Here is a 17,870-nt window from a genome sequence, read left to right as displayed (position 1 = left end):
TCTCTCCCGGCTGCAATTAAATCCAATGCAACCGTGCAACAGTCAAACATATTAAAAAGGGGAGTGCCACCCATTTTAGGAATTCACATATGTTGTTCCTGTGCCCCGGGACGCATCAATACTTTTACCAACGGATTTCCAGTTCCGCGTGCGCGTTCTGCGATCCGATTGGCCACTGACGTTTCTGGTCGTGTGACATGTGCGCCCAATCGCGTGACGCCTGTTTCTTTCACCGGTTAAGCTTAGGCACTCTTTCGAAGTTGGTTAAGGTTAGAGTTTGTCTTAGAGCAGGGCGATAGAACACCAGCCCTGATTCCAAACTCTAACCTTAACCAACTTCGAAAGAGTCGCCTAAGCTTAACCAGTGATAAACTAGGCGTTAGGTAGTTTGCTGCTGTTCGAGGTGGAAATGGGCAAAGACACAGGTGTCACGCGATTGGGCGCACATGTCACATGACCAGAAACGTCAGTGGCCAATCAGATCGCACCAGAAACGTCAGTGGCCAATCAGATCGCAGAACACGGAACTGGTAAAAAAAACTAGACGCCCCCAGGACAGTCCAGGCAGTACTTGTGAACACACACACCACCTAAAAGATAGAAATCAGAGAGGTGACCCTCCACACGGTGATGTCGCTGGAAGGTCAAACCTGGGGCTCTGCTGCATAGACAATGAATGGGACTCTTCACTATATGGAGGCCATAAAATGGTTGCATGAGCTCTTTAGGGCTAGGGTAGTTCCCCTTTTAACATGGAGGGTGGCATTCTTTTCCCCTGAATAAAATATATATACGATATGACCGTAGAAAAGTCTGTTTGCGTGAAAACCGAAGTGAACCCTTCTCGGGGTTGACGGGGGCCGTGTGGAGAGCGGGACTGACGGGGGCCGTGTGGAGAGCGGAACTGCGGGGGCCGTGTGGAGAGCGGGACGGGGGCCGTGTGGAGAGCGGGACTGCGGGGGCCGTGTGGAGAGCGGGACTGCGGGGGCCGTGTGGAGAGCGGGACGGGGGCCGTGTGGAGAGCGGGACGGGGGCCGTGTGGAGAGCGGGACGGGGGCCGTGTGGAGAGCGGGACTGACGGGGGCCGTGTGGAGAGCGGGACTGCGGGGGCCGTGTGGAGAGCGGGACGGGGGCCGTGTGGAGAGCGGGACGGGGGCCGTGTGGAGAGCGGGACGGGGGCCGTGTGGAGAGCGGGACGGGGGCCGTGTGGAGAGCGGGACTGACGGGGGCCGTGTGGAGAGCGGGACTGCGGGAAGGTGGCCGGTCAGTCCATGTAGTCAAAGTCCTCGGGGATCCCAAAGGTTTTGTCAATGCGATTGTCATCGAAGCCAAACTTCCTCTTTGCCCAAGACTTGATAGAAAACACATTATCTGAAAAAATAAAATAAAATCACATAACATACGATTAATAACACTGTAAATAGAACTAGGGGTGTGCGTGGATATTTGGTTAACCCTTTCACTACCACACTACACAAGGTTAACCTTTCACTACCACACTACTACAGTCTGTTATAACCCTTTGTCGTGTGGCAGTGAAAGGGTTAACCTGCTGTCTTGTCGCAGTGAAAGGGTTAACCATTTTGGTAGTGTGGTAGTGAAAGGGTTAAGTTGGCTGCAATTAAATACAATGATGAAATAATGTCCTCAAAAGCAGCCAAATATATTCTTTGTTCTTTTTTACTCCGAGATGGTGATCATTTGTGGTCCAATTGACGAGGTATTAGTTGGAATCTCTTGGTATGATGCCCGACTAGAAATATAGGCTCCGTTATCCTTGACTTCCTAGGGGGGAATTGTGTCGTTTTACGGCAGCAGAACACAACAAGTATTCAAATACAGGGTTCCCACAGAAATTCATTTTCAAGGATGTCACTTGAAGGATACAAATCACTTTTAAATGCTGTTCACGATTTCTTGATTCAGTACAATTTGATCATGGATGAACAAAACATTCAATGCGAATGGTTGATTTGAATTCCAAGGACTTTTTAAGCCATTCAAAAATGGCTGTTAACCATCTGTAGTGTGATAGTAAAGGGTTAACCTTCTGTGGTGTGGTAGTGAAAGCAGGGTTAACCTGATGTTGTGTAGCAGTGAAAGGGTTAACCTTCTGTATTGTCACAGTGAACGGGTTAACCGTTTGGTAGTGTGGCAGTGAAAGGGTTAAAGGGCTGAGGTTCTTTGCTGCAACAGGATAGCTGGTGTGTAAACACTGACCCTGCACTTCACTAAACGCCAGCGCTCTGGTGGACCCATGCTGCCCCACAGGCCCTCGCTCCGTTACCATGCTCACCAAGAGGTCAGCGGTCTCCACGGTTACCGCTCATGAAACAGGAATTATTGGACAAGTATAAGTTAGAGCTTGAAAATAACGTGAACTAGTATTTTTGTAATTATTTATCTTTTGCTGTAGTGGATAGGTATATAATTTTTGATATGGATAGATAACTTATTAGGATTCTTAATAGGACTAGTTGTTAAAGATCCCTAAATATTCAGCACAACAATTGAATGAGGTTGGAGTGGGGTGGAATTTGGCAATGATCACGTGATGATCACCAGTACGACACATCTTCAGTTGTGTTCCCCGACCTCATTGGGTGTTTCGGCCATTTATCACAATACACCCTCTGCCGAGGTTGGCCCACCACAGGCTGATCAGGCCTGGGTGTGTGTCGCACAGTGGCACCACGTGTTCATTTAGCAGCCCATGATGCGTCTCTACGTTTCAGCCACAACCAGTGACTGCTCCGTTCTGCTGCAGTGGCAAGTTCTTTGATTGCCTTTCGTTGGGCCTGTCCTCTGATCCCTACTTCCTTCAGGAGCCTTGTGGTGGAACTGGCTACAAAGCCTCTGCAGCCCACCTCCACTGGCCACACCTTCACGTTCCAGCCCCGCCCCTCTGCTTCAGCTGCTAAGTTGGCATATCGCAGCCTCTTCCGTTCAAATGCCTCATCGATGGCTTCCTCCCATGGGACCGTCAGCTCAACGATGAAGACACGCCGGCAAGATTTGGACCAGAGGACCAGGTCTGGGCGCAGGTTGGTCGCTGCAATTTCAGATGGGAAGGTAAGCCTCTGGCTGAGGTCTACCCGCATTTCCCAATCCCGGGCTGCGTTCAGTGGGCCTGAGTTCGGAGGTGACGGCTTGGTCCGCCGTTTCTCCCCTTCCCGGATGAAGGTTGTTTTCCGTGGGAAGGTAGTTTGGGCATTTAGAGGCATGGCGTTGGTGGTTACTCTCTTGTTCTCAAGTTAATATGATATTGTAAGGAAGGGGCAGGACCAGATAAGCTTTGCTTCTTTCTGTCCCGTCTCGAACAAAACCATTTGTCTTGAGCTATGTTGACAATTGCTTCCATGTCTAGGAAGATATATTTGATTTGATTTGTATTTGTATTTTATTTATTATTTTTCTATTTAATTTTTTGTTATTTCAAGTTTGAGTGTTTATGGTTGTTCGAGATAAATAAAGATCAAATCAAAGCATGTAATTTAAGTCCCATAGAGCTTAGCGTACGCTGGGAGATGACATGGTTGACCATGGGAAGTGCTTAGAGCTGCAGGTGTGTAGGTGTGTGTGTGTGTGTGTGTGTGTGTGTGTGTGTGTGTGTGTGTGTGTGTGTGTGTGTGTGTGTGTGTATATAAAGAAAAACCTGTAACCTTGTCAAAAGATGTGTGTAAGCAGGTGTGGTCATTCAGAGCTTGCTACTGAATTAATATGTTCTAGACATAAAACATTCCTAAGCAACCTAAACTAATAAGTGATATTCTATCTGTCTGGCTACTACATGGTATATACGTAGGTAAGTGGACTAACCTGTCCATCTGGAAACCGCTTCTTTTGCCATCATGTTCGATTTCCCTGCAAGACAAAATCAATATCAATATGTGTACACGGCTTATGTGCAATGTTAAGGGTCAGTTCTTTTTCTTCTGTTAACCCATGTTTTGCTGTTACAGTATGTTAACCTAACCTTCACATTCCCCTAAAAGATAGCTTCAGTAGAATGATGCTGCTTCTCTAAGCTTCAGTAGAATGATGCTGCTTCTCTAAGCTTCAGTAGAATGATGCTGCTTCTCTAAGCTTCAGTAGAATGATGCTGCTTCTCTAAGCTTCAGTAGAATGATGCTGCTTCTCTAAGCTTCAGTAGAATGATGCTGCTTCTGTAAGCTTCAGTAGAATGATGCTGCTTCTCTAAGCTTCAGTAGAATGATGCTGCTTCTCTAAGCTTCAGTAGAATGATGCTGCTTCTCTAAGCTTCAGTAGAATGATGCTGCTTCTCTAAGCTTCAGTAGAATGATGCTGCTTCTCTAAGCTTCAGTAGAATGATGCTGCTTCTCTAAGCTTCAGTAGAATGATGCTGCTTCAGCTTCAGTAGAATGATGCTGCTTCTCTAAGCTTCAGTAGAATGATGCTGCTTCTCTAAGCTTCAGTAGAATGATGCTGCTTCTCTAAGCTTCAGTAGAATGATGCTGCTTCTCTAAGCCAGTCTAACAGTTTTGTAGTAGGAATGAGCAGACACACGGCCCTTTACATGGCATATTATTATATTATTAATATAAATTGTATTATAATTATTACGACTACTACTACCAGAGAGACGGTACAACAACAAATCACACTTTTTCAAGTGGGGGAGACAACTGTATTACCACAAAACAAATGCATTCGGTAAGATAATAGACAGCACTACTACTGCAGAAACTACAATCAACATGAAATGGAAACAGGACCCAGTTACCAAAAAAGGTGTGGGAAAACTTCAGATCATCATAGGCTACTTTGAATTGCAAATGTTTATTTAGCCTTTACACAGACCTGCATTTCAATGGCGAGGCAAGTTTATGGGATGACGTGCATATGCAAAAAAAGAAAAAAGAAGAAACAAAATGTGCACAATGTTTGCTGTAGATCATACATGCACTTTTGCTAAGAACATGCCTAAAAGGTCAATGTCCTCAGAGAGGCTAACGCTTTCCACAGCCAACATCCATGGTGTGTACTGTACACCCAAGGACATCTATCATGGTGTCAGGATGGCATACAACACCAGCCAGGCCAGCAAAAACAGGCTTTTCAGGATATCAAACAAAATAGGTTGTGAGCGCGTGATCTGGAGGAGGGGTGTGATGCTGGGGCACAAGGCTCTGGAGGAGGGGTGTGATGCTGGGGCACAAGGCTCTGGAGGAGAGGTGTGAGAGGTGTGATGCTGGGGGCACAAGGCTCTGGAGGAGGGGTGTGATGCTGGGGGCACAAGGCTCTGGAGGAGGGGTGTGATGCTGGGGCCACAAGACTCTGGAGGAGAGGTGTGAGAGGTGTGATGCTGGGGGCACAAGGCTCTGGAGGAGGTGTGATGCTGGGGCCACAAGACTCTGGAGGAGAGGTGTGAGAGGTGTGATGCTGGGGGCACAAGGCTCTGGAGGAGGGGTGTGATGCTGGGGCCACAAGACTCTGGAGGAGAGGTGTGAGAGGTGTGATGCTGGGGGCACAAGGCTCTGGAGGAGGGGTGTGATGCTGGGGCCACAAGACTCTGGAGGAGAGGTGTGAGAGGTGTGATGCTGGGGCACAAGGCTCTGGAGGAGGTGTGATGCTGGGGGCACAAGGCTCTGGAGGAGGTGTGATGCTGGGGGCACAAGGCTCTGGAGGAGAGGTGTGATGCTGGGGCCACAAGGCTCTGGAGGAGAGGTGTGATGCTGGGGCACAAGGCTCTGGAGGAGAGGTGTGATGCTGGGGGCACAAGGCTCTGGAGGAGAGGTGTGATGCTGGGGCACAAGGCTCTGGAGGAGAGGTGTGATGCTGGGGGCACAAGGCTCTGGAGGAGAGGTGTGATGCTGGGGCACAAGGCTCTGGAGGAGAGGTGTGAGAGGTGTGATGCTGGGGGCACAAGGCTCTGGAGGAGAGGTGTGATGCTGGGGGCACAAGGCTCTGGAGGAGAGGTGTGAGGGGTGTGATGCTGGGGGCACAAGGCTCTGGAGGAGAGGTGTGATGCTGGGGGCACAAGGCTCTGGAGGAGAGGTGTGATGCTGGGGGCACAAGGCTCTGGAGGAGGGGTGTGATGCTGGGGCACAAGGCTCTGGAGGAGAGGTGTGATGCTGGGGGCACAAGGCTCTGGAGGAGGGGTGTGATGCTGGGGGCACAAGGCTCTGGAGGAGAGGTGTGAGAGGTGTGATGCTGGGGGCACAAGGCTCTGGAGGAGAGGTGTGATGCTGGGGGCACAAGGCTCTGGAGGAGAGGTGTGATGCTGGGGGCACAAGGCTCTGGAGGAGAGGTGTGATGCTGGGGGCACAAGGCTCTGGAGGAGAGGTGTGATGCTGGGGGCACACGGCTCTGGAGGAGGGGTGTGATGCTGGGGGCACAAGGCTCTGGAGGAGAGGTGTGATGCTGGGGGCACAAGGCTCTGGAGGAGGGGTGTGATGCTGGGGGCACAAGGCTCTGGAGGAGGGGTGTGATGCTGGGGGCACAAGGCTCTGGAGGAGGGGTGTGATGCTGGGGGCACAAGGCTCTTGCCAAACTAGGCCCATCTGTACTGAAGAGACTTAAGCTGTGAGCCAGAGGACAGATGTGTTTAAGCCAAGTTAAGACGACACGATTATAGCCCCAATCAGTGTTCACTTAGTGTTCATGGCGCTCATTGCCATGTGTGACTTGTTCAAGACGTGACCCGAGAGGCTCAGTGATGCAGGTCAGACGCCTGACAGACAGCAAGGGTGAATATCTGGACCCGGCTGTGGGCGAGTTTCGTTGACTGAAGTAGTGAGGGACCGCAAACGGAATGAAGAAACAGTCTTGAAAAGCTGTCAATTAAAAAACTGCCTCGTCGATTCAGCCTATTAGCAATGTTCAATGAGCCCTGCCGTGTTATTCAAGTGTCTATTAGTTGTCATTAATTAATTAATTCATGATTTTAGGGACATTTAAAACAAATGATTAATACAAATAAAATAAGGGGGATAATCAGAGATATGGGAATATCTATACAGTAGTACCAGAGTGCATTTGACAAGTTGGCTTTGTTCTCCACTAGCTTGTTATTATGATTGTAATTATTTTACAAACTTCCAACGCTGTATTCATCACCTGAATTTGGCTTTAAGAGCTTCATATTCTGAATATCCACAATGAGAATAATGAGAGAGAATGATATCTATCCAGGCAGAGGGTGTGGCATGGAGAAAAACGAGACCCACGTTTGTGTATTCCTCTGACCAAAAATAAATACCTCCATGACCAAAAACCCATGTCCCTTCTTTGTGACAAAACGTAGTTTGGAGACCAGACAGACTCGTCAGGGATCACATTTATGTTATGAGTGGGCGACTGGGCGTGCTGCCTGTGGCAAGATGGCCGCCATGTGGCAACGTCTGCCCTTATTGGCCAGCAGCGCGGGTGAGCCATCTAGCCTTTCTATATGTGTATGCACCTCCTGGTCCTCAGGTTGTAGAGGTCATGGAGGGCCGGTAGGTTACAGTCGATGGTTCCCGCTGCGCTACCGACGATGTGTCTCAGTTGTGCCTCGAGCGCCGAACCAGACGGTTATCGAGGAGGTGAGGTTGGACTCGATAACGGCGGTGTTAGAATTGGACCGTCACCGCTTGCGGCAGGATGCATTTGAGCATTTAGCATTTTTAGATCATATATTAGATTAGATTTAGATTTATTAGATTATATATTGCATATATTTAGCATTTCGTTTTTTTTTAGATTATATATTAGATTAGATTTAGATTATTGGATTATTAAATTATATATTTAGCATTTCGTATTTTTTTAGATTATATATATTAGATTAGATTTAGATTATATATTGTAATTATATTTATTGTAGGGCAAATATAACAGAGGGCATACATACCCTCATCTCGCACCTTGTTGCCCATAGGCGCATGTCCAGAGTTAATTATATTGTATACACTGCCTTTTTATTCAATTTTTATTTGTACTTCTCCACTGTACTATAATTCTGTGACCTGTACCTGTATGTCTTCTACTACCTGTACATCCCCTCCCCCTCCCCCATGCTGCTATGATGCCTGAATTTCCCCAAGAGGATCAATAAAGGAACATCTTATCTCATCTTATTTCTTTAGCTGCTGCAGGAAGTACATCTTTTGGTGAGCCTTGTTTTGCGGTGTAGTTGATTGATGTTGGCCTCCCACTTGAGGTCCCGGGATGCACACAGACGGCGGAGACGACCATGCAAGGTGCCAACCCGCTCATTGGGACCAGGTAGGGGTTAAGTATCTCTCTCAATGAAACCGCCGACACACTGCCGGGAGGAGCTAGAGTCGAACCGGGAACCTTCGAATTACCAGACGACTGCCGCTTTACCTGAGCCACTGGAGGTCACCGGTACAATTTTAGTGCATTTGAAGCAGGCAGGGACAGTGTAAACTAAGGTTCAGTGATTGGTCGAAAATGTCAGTGGAAATGGGCGCTAGTTGGTCTGGTCAGAACAATGTCTGGAAGAGGAGGGGGAGACAGTCTGGGCCAGGCACCCTTCTGATTTGCAGGGCTCATCTTTGTTGTATTTGTCTTGGTGGCAATGCAGCTCTCCAAGCGAAGATTGATGTACGATGTCACAGTATGTTCATCCAGGCCGTTAGTCACTCCAGTCTGGAGTGAAAGCAGCTTCTCGATGGCTCCACTGGTCTATCTCTTCAGTGTGGCGACAATAGGCTGGACCGCTTTGAGCTTTTGCCTGTATCGTCGGGATAAGACGAATGGTTGATTGTCGTGGTTATGTTGCCTGGCTGCCTTGCGCTGCCTTTGATTTTCACTTCGCAACAGATGTCAGGGTTACTTTGTCAATATTTATTGGGTTGCCTACTATTTCCACCGGGCTTATGGCCGGATGTTGTGATAGAATAGAACAGAATAGAAATACTTTATTCATCCCGAGGGAAATTTGGCACTACAAATCGCTCACAGTAAACATTTAGGTAGACAAAAAAAAGAGTCACGAATAAGAATACAAATTTAAATAAGCCTAAGAATAAAATACGGTCCGGTACCGGGATATACATTTCATATGTTACATTTTTTTTTTTATCTACTTTTTCTCCCCATTTTCTATTTTTCTCCCATCCCAATTTCGTATGATCCAATTATAATAATATAATTTATAATAATATATAATTCTCCCCTCCCCTGTCTCGAACGTTGTTAGGCCATCCCTCCCACTGGTTGGCTGCAATGTGGACGAAGCCTTGCATCTTGTGTCCCCTCCGGTACACGAGGAGGCAGCCGTCGCATCTTTTCACCTGCACAGCGCGATCTCTCAGCGGCGAGGAGTAGCACGTGGGAGGGACACGCCGCCCCCGTTGCTTCCTGATTCTGCTGCGCAGGCGCACCAACCGACCTGTAGGAGTCGCTGTCCACAACGTCCGATCCCCACCCACCGGCTTTCCCACCCCCTAACACTGCCAATTGTATTAGTATGAACGACCAGCCAAGCCGGAAGCAACGCCGAGAGCTGGGCTCGAACCCAGCATCTCCTGCGTTAGTGGCGAGCGCCTTGCCTGTTACATTCTAATATAAAAGATACAGTAAAATATACAGAAATATACAGTAAGTGTAATTTTTTTACTATATTTGTTTAAAAGTAAAGTAAAAGTCCAGGAAGATAGTGCTGTCACCCTGTGCTCGGTGATGCAGTGAGGCACAGTGATGCGTTATAAAGTCTGATGTCATCAAGTAGCGATAAGCCTGCGCTCCCTGAATCAGTGGCAGAATAAAGAGAGTGATCACCAGCCGCACATCCTCTCAGCCCACAGATATAATTATGCAGAAGACAGGGATGGTATCCTCCACAGAAACAAGCGTCATCAGGCCTTGAAGCGACAGAAGAAAGGAGCTTATTACCCATCTGTTTAATGATTATTATGTATCAAATGGTTCAGCATCATTATTACTCTTCTTTCACATATCACCATGACAACTATGCCAACATCTCGGAAGAAAAATGCCTCTCAAACATAATTTTACATAATAGGGGTGCGTTTAAATGCCAGGCAAACATTAGTAAAGATAGTGTTTTAATGGCAATCATGGCGAGTGTTGAGGTGCTTTTAAAGACAGCCCGATTTACCAGAGGTGCTGTTTAAAGACATTTCATTTTAAAAGGGCATTTAAAAGGATACAATTCACATTTAAATGCTGTTTTTTATAGAAAAGATCCAATATTTATGGCTTAAAACCAATGTCCGACAATTAGTTACACTTTAAATTAAAAAAAATTATATTTCTTGATTCAGAACAATTTTATGATGGATGAACAAAACTTTCAATGTGAATGGTTGATTTGAATTTCAAGGACTTTTTAAGTACCTTGTTAAAAAATGGGCTGTTTTCAAGGAATTCCAGGCCTCGACTTTTCAAAAATCAAGCACTTTAAGCACTTCAAGGACCTTGTGCGAACCCCCAAGTCTTGCAGTCTAACAGTCACCATTGTGAAATCCCAAATCAAAGACCTTTAATACAGTTTAACGTAACAACCCCTTGCTCTCGATAATCCTCATAGGAAGATATTCGACTAAGGGTTAAAAAGATATTGCCACTTGGTTTGTGTGTAGAAATGTTTTAGCTTCAAGATGTCCGGGCTGTACCGAATAGTTCGAAGCTTCGTTCATAATGTTGACATTTGAATTCTAAATCAACATTCGAATTTTTTATTCTTTTTAAATATATATATTTTGTTGTATGTATATAATGTATGTGTCTATTCAATCTGTTTACCGTAAACCAATGGGGTTTTTCTTCACAGTTGCAGATACAAATGAGGCTACACTAATATTATAGTATTATACTATTATAGTATATGACTCATCATAACATTTTTAATAAAACATTTATCATAAATGATGTAGCCTATCAGCATCCGCTTGGCACTCCATCAAGACGTCACCACCATCACTTTCGTACCAACCGTGCCCTTTTTGGATTATTTATGTTGACGAAACTGACAAGTTATATTCATTAAAGAAAGTTAATTTAATTAAAAAAAGACTCATTTAATCAGATGAATCACTTTATTCAAATTGAGGATTTAGTTTGAGAACATAAAAAAAAAAAGTATTAAAATGTTTTTATATTTTTTTATTACGTCATAAAATATGACGACAGGCATTCAAAGCTTTGTCCGAATATTTCAATAGAAGCTTTGAATGTTAAAAAATGACATTGGGTACAGCCCTGATGTCGTCAGCCTCTATGTCGTGTGAAGGATGCATAGTGAACCCCTGAGTAGTGTGTCCACAGCTGCCCTGTAAAAAGGGGGAACATGACTCTCTGCAGAGGGCAGGTCTGAGCCCGTTCTACCATGCTGACTCCAACCCCCCCCCCCCCCCCCCCCCCAACACACACACACACACACAGAGAGATCAGACCTAGACATAACAGTGTTCTAATCGCCTGGGCCCAGGAGTTCAAAACTTGTAATCCCTATCCGATTGGATCAGATTTGTATTCATTCATTTCAACTCATTATGAATTGAAAATGGGGGACCCTGATGTAAACAAGACGAACGTCTTTCTCTGGTCTGCATCCCCTTAACAATTGTGTGTATTGAGCTGTACTGTACTGTACCCATTCTACAATCTGTTAATTAAAATAATCAATCAATCAATAGGGATTCAATGTTTTGAACTGGGAATCACGCACAGCCCTGGGAATACAATTAGTGTTTTATGGGGGGGGGGGAGGTTCATGTCATGGGCGTGGAGATGGCTATCTGTAATGACGCTGTGTGTGGATTGGCTCTGAGCATAACGTGTATCTGCTTTTACAACTACTCCAGAGGGGCTGCGGTGGGTGGGTGGGTGGGTGGGGCCCTTGGAAGGGGAATGATATGGGGGGGGGGGGGTGGGTAGTACAGTATAGGAAATTGGAGACCAGGAATTGGAGACATGAATGGAAAAGGACAGCATAGCACAAGAGAGTGAATATGAGACAAATAAGACCCTATTCACAGAGAGGGAGACGGAGTGTTGGGCGGGGGGGGGTGAACAATAGAATGGTGTAATAATAGCGAGGTGGTTGAGAATAGGGATGCACCGATCCGATACCGGCCCCGATATGACTAAAATAGCTGGATGGGATTTTTTTTTTTTTTTTTATAATAAATCAAATTATAGGGCGGCTACGTGGTGCTCACCACAAATGCTGGAGACGCTGGGTTCGCCTGTTCGAGCCCAGCGCTCCACATTGCTTTCAGTTTAGCTGGTCGTCCGTACTAATACACATTGGCAGTATTAGGGGGAGGGAAACTGATGGGTGGGGATCGGGCGTTGTGGACAGCAACTCCTACAGGTTGGTTGGTGCGCCTGCGCAGTAGAATCAGGAAGCGATGGGGGCGGGGCCCCTCCAAAAAAGCCCAGACCCCTGACGTTGAAAGATCGCGCCGCGCAGGTGGAAAGATGCGACTGCTGTTACCTCGAGTATCGGAGGGGACTTGTGCTATGTATGACTTAGTCCACATTGCAGCCGGCTTGTTGGAGGCAAGAAACAGCGTTCGAGACAGGGGAGGGTTGAATTGGACGATACGAAATTGGGATGGGAGAAATAGAAAATGGGATAAAAAGTAGATAAAAAAAGAAAAATACGTTTGCGCGTTATCCCATGGTGAATACAAGTATAGTTTCGGAGTGATCCGGGCTAATTCGTGGGAGGCTGAGTTATAGGGCGCAACGTGAATTCTACTAAAAGCATTGGCGTTTCATCCCTGCACACGCTACTATTTCCAAAGCAAATGTATATAATAGGTATTATGTTTCATCATGAATGCATGAAAAGGGGGGGGGGGGGGGGGGGGGGGCGTTTCTGATGCTTTGATTGCCAGTAACGGCATTTGGTGTGAACACTACACACGCTGACCAGCTGGGTCGGTATGAAAACATTGTACGATCAAGCTGAAATTGATGTCAGATAGTCCTTACCTGTGGTCGGGGGTATTCCAAAAAGATTATTCCAATTGTCTGATCGCGATTTCCAGTATTGGTGTCCATCTGGTCTCGGACATAATTTGGCACAACTTATAGATAGAATGTGCCAGATGCGTTTCGAAGTGGTCGGATGAAGCGATTTACTCGGCTCCGTCTAAATTTAGTGCCCGGAGGGATTTGAGTGTAACACAGGGTCTGGAACAGGGTTTACTGCACTCTCGATACTGCCACCTAGCCGGATCTGGCCGGTACTGCACCCTCGGGGTCCCAGTATGTCTTTTAACGGCAACATACAGGTCTGTGACATTGAATAGAATATTAAAATCGGAATAAAAAGAAAAACGGACCAAATAACGTATATATATATGTGGTTGGCGTTCAACGGTTGTCGAGCAAACACGTATATAAACGTTGTTGGCGCAGAAAGTGTTAATTGAACAATGGGTATTGATTGATTGAAAATTGTATTAACAGATTGCAGAATAGGTACAATACAGCACGGCTCAATACACACCATTGTTAAGGGGATGCAGACCAGAGAAAGACTTTCGTCTCGTTTACATCAGGGTCCCCCATTTTCAATTCATAATGGTATCGGATCGGTACTCGGTATCCGCCGATACCCAAAGCCCAGGTATCGGTATCGGGACTGAAAAGGTCAGATCGGTGCATCCCCAGTTGAGAAAGGGTTGGCCTCCGCTTGCAGCCGGGGTAAACCTGCCACACAGGCCACAACACCACCGTCAGCCCAGTCACTCAGATTACCATGGTAGCGTGTGTGTGTGTGTGTGTGTGTGTGTGTGTGTGTGTGTGTGTGTGTGTGTGTGTGTGTGGTAGCGTCGGTGGGGAAGCTCTGGAATGGAATGGGGGGGTTTCTTTGTCTCTACGGGTCTCTGTGAGGAATCTGGGTGAACCATGTGTAGGATATGCATTGCGTTGTGCAACTTTCACGGCCCATCATTCAAGCTTAAGCAGAACACACACAGACACACAGGGGTGATGGACCGACATTCGGCCATTGACTCGGCTTTCAGCGCCCGGGGGGTCAGCTCCAGCCTCCCGCAGGGGTAAGGGTAGGCAGAGAGGAGGGGGTGGGGGGGTCTACTTTCACCAGAGGACCACAGTCAGTGGCTACAATTAGAAAGCTACTTCAAAGTCTCAAGAGTTCACACAGAAGTCAAAACAATTAAAGAGAGCAGGGAGACTCATAGTCTACGTATGTCCTCCGTGTGGCTGTAAGAACGGTGCATCTTGAACAACAGAACCATGACCATGAGCCTCAGTTCAGTACCATGACGGAAATAAAAGAATAAAATACTTTATCGTGTTATCCCTGGTGTATGCGTTTATCATACGGTTATTATTATATTTTTTTTACTTTGTGAGTCTATTTTTACTTCACGTGTATAAATCAACTAAACTAAATACCAGGCTTTTCCTGTGTAGGTATCCAATAAAAAAAAATGTGGGGGGGGGGGTCTTTGGACAATAGCACTGTACATGTCCCCCCCCAGATCACATGACGTCTAATTCCAACAGCTGAAAATGCAACTGCAGACTTCCCTGGGAGCTGGGACTTCCAGCAGCTGTTGCAGTGATTAGGCCAGCGGGCCGCGCAGCGCGTGTATCAGCGGGGGACAGAGGATCGAGGGTCTCTGCTGAGGGGGACAGACGGGCCAGGTTTGACAGGCCAGTTGCTTCTCTGGGACCCGCGGCAAGTTTAAAGAGACACCTTGACATTTTGAATGCTAGCTTGCATTTCATTGTATACTTGTATGCCGTGACAATTAAAACTCTTGACTTGACTTGCCATCAGTCTTTCCTCAGTCACGTTGTGTGCGTGTGTGCGCGCGTGTGTGTGTGTGAGAGAGAGAAAGAGTGGGGGGGGGGGGGGGGGGTCTAGCCTGGAGACAATGGACAAGCCAACAAGTCGTATTTTAGTTGACGGAATCAGAAATACAGAATCTTTTTTACACTATGCAACAAGTGCACAGTGATGACTAATAATAATAAACCTTTAACATTGGGAGATATTTTCAAACATAGTCCTTTAAATGAACCAAACAGAGGAATAGACTTTGTTCTCTTTGCATTGTCCTCTCTCATTCAGATGACTACTCAAGACTGAATTCTGATCAAACTGTCAAACTAGGCATTGCAGATCAAATATGAATGATGATTCAGGAATTGCATATCCTATTTCTTGCCTAAAATGATGTCAGAAACGTATTTCAGTGAACCGTTTAGGTGGGAAAAGAGTGAGCCGCCATCTTGAAATACAGAAAAATGGAAGTCATGGACCAAGCAAATGTATTTAACCATTTCACTGCCACACGACAAAGGGTTAACCCTTTCACAAACACACTACAGAAGGTTAACCCTTTCACTACCACACTACAGACGGTTAATGTTCTTGGTATCTAGGGACATCTATGGATCTCGGGGAATGTATTCCCAGTGTCAGAAATATTGTGCCTGTTACTATGCTTGAGTAAATTGTAATGAACCAAAGGAAGAAAATACAAATATTTATATTCTGGTCAAAATACAACTCTTTTCTAAACACCCCCAACCTCTGTTCTAAACTAGTGGTATGTTTTCAGCAATGAGTTTGTGACCAACATGATGCTACAGTAAATTAATTGTCCTTGTGGTTTTGAATGCAGGAGATTAATTCACTGCCTTGTATGCTGATAGCAAGTGGCCTAAGCTCCTCTTCTCTCTGCACCAAGGTCCAGGAGCAGACAAACATGCTACTGTTACTAGCCAACTGGATGTTTGCTATAGTTAAAAAAAAAAATACAAGTCCAAACAGATTTCTTTGGCGCCAGGGTATCTGACCAACCCACCCCCAGATGATAACAGGGCCAGACCCCTGAATTGCCTGAAATAAATCATAAAATTATGGAATATGGAAAAGGCCATCAGAAGGCCGTGACTCAGGGGGCTGGTTTGTGATGCTGCCACAGTAAAGGAAACGCATGCTGCCTCAGTCAGGGAGGAAATGAGCAGCGGAGGCCAGTTCACAGCACATCAACAAACCATGTGGTATTTCGACCAACTGCAGCCAGGGGAGGTCTGAGCTAGGGAAGGACCCATCCGATATTGATATTGGATATAGGCCCCCGCTATGACTAAAATAGCTAGATTGGGTATCGGGGAATTATCTTTTTGTTATTTAATTTTAATAATAAATAACAATTCAGTACATTTATATCTATGTGTTAATTTTTTGTTACATTTTGTTTCACTAAGTTAGGAAAGTAATGTTTTAAGTCAAGCCTGATGTTTCCTTGCACAAAAGAATGGTCCCAGTCTCTTCCACACAGTGAGGCATACAGTTTATTAATTGAACAATGGGTATCGGATCGGTACTCGGTATCGGCCGATACCCAAAGCCCAGGTATCGGTATCGGGACTGAAAAAGTGGGCTTGGTGCATCCCCTATAGACTGGACCTATGGAAACGGCACCTGCGAGTAGGACGAGTGCTCAGTACTGATGCCCGGTGACATTGCTGTAGAAGATAGGGAGCAGACCAGATAAATCAATGACACCACAAATCACACGGCTGTCGAGTCGCTTGAAATGCACAAACAGCCATCACACACACACAAAGTCATAAAAGAGCAGGCAGATTTAAATATCACTCTCATACACACACACACACACATGCGCACTCTACTGAAGTCATTTCTTTAACCAACCTAATATCCCATTTGATCTAGCGTGCCCATACCAGAGGACAGCTGTGTCTACGTCGTTAAAAGCGGTCAATCCCAAGCGCCTGACAGGTCTGATGATGTAGCACCGGGTAGCCGCCAGGTCTCGGGACCCAAGGTCATCCCTTGTTTTCAAGGGTCGTGTTAAAGTGAGGACCTGCTGCACGTTTTGAAACAGGACCAGCGAGCAGAGGCCTCTCACGCAGCAGGGGGGGGGGGGTGTAGAATGAGGAGAATAGGGAGGTGTAGTCCGACGTCACTTTGGACCGCCCGCGAGGTCCGTAGCCTATGTTTGCGAAGACGCTCTGATTGGCTAGCCGCATACAGCGAAGACCCTCTCTGATTGGTTTAGCGCCGAAGGGTCTCTTCCGCATATTCAACAACAATTGATATGTTGTTCCCTAACCCTAACCTTAACCCTAACCCTAACCCTAAGCATAACCCACTTCGAAAGAGGGCCAAAGCATAACCACTTTGAAGCAGAGAATATATATGTACAAGGCGGATCAAGAGACCCTTCGGCGCTAAACCAATCAGAGAGGGTCTTCGCTGTACGCGGCTAGCCAATCAGAGAGCGTCTTCGCAAACATAGGCTACGGAAAAAAATCTCGCCTCCCTCCCTATACAGAGTCTTCTTCCTGGTCCTGGGCCCTCATTTATCAACAATTCTTAGAAAGTGTTCTATCTTTGTTCTTAAGCACATAATTTAGAATGTGTGTACGCACAAAAAAAACTGGATTTATCACACATGCGTACACAGGTCGTACGCACACCTGTCTTGATAAATATCACTTTGATCCTACGCTGCAGCTCGTGCACGGTTTTACGTATTTGCATATAGCACCGCCCGTAATTAACCATATACGGTAACACCCCCATGCAATGTAGAAAAGTGGACTAAGCCGAGGAAAGCGTGTTATGGAGAAATACGCAGGCTGACAGACATGTACACGTACGGTGATGTCGGATATGATATCTATTATGTAACTGAGGGGTTACAAAACCCTGACTGTATTAACGATTGTGATAGATTAAACCACTGCTAGTTATGTACTTAGTATTACTTGCCAGACAGTACATCTAATTATGGCAGACACTCATAATAACACGGCACGGTGACAAAGAAATATCATTGAGGGTATTGATTATTATGCAGCAAATTGTACAGATATGAGAATTAGGGTCGCGTTTGTATGGCGAAGAATAT

The 17,870-nt window shown here is 46.1% G+C and overlaps 1 protein-coding gene across 1 annotated transcript in view; it reads right to left on the bottom strand.

Annotated features, from left to right (window-relative positions):
- Positions 1 to 1,180: 1,180 nt before the first annotated feature.
- Positions 1,181 to 17,870, bottom strand: part of mnd1 (meiotic nuclear divisions 1 homolog) — a 44,534-nt gene continuing 27,844 nt past the window's right edge. The window contains exons 7-8 of the mRNA XM_084318165.1: positions 3,820 to 3,864; positions 1,181 to 1,371 (exon numbers count right to left, since the gene is read on the bottom strand). Coding sequence (XP_084174291.1) covers positions 1,265 to 1,371; positions 3,820 to 3,864 — 152 coding nt within the window. The 3' untranslated portion in view covers positions 1,181 to 1,264. The remainder of the gene's footprint in view (positions 1,372 to 3,819; positions 3,865 to 17,870) is intronic.

The sequence above is a fragment of the Notolepis coatsorum genome (genome assembly GCF_963971535.1).
Source record: "Notolepis coatsorum genome assembly, chromosome: 7".
Classification (NCBI taxonomy): Eukaryota; Metazoa; Chordata; class Actinopteri; order Aulopiformes; family Paralepididae; genus Notolepis; species Notolepis coatsorum.
Note: the sequence above shows the minus strand (reverse complement) of the source record. Positions and strands in the feature narration are given on the sequence as shown.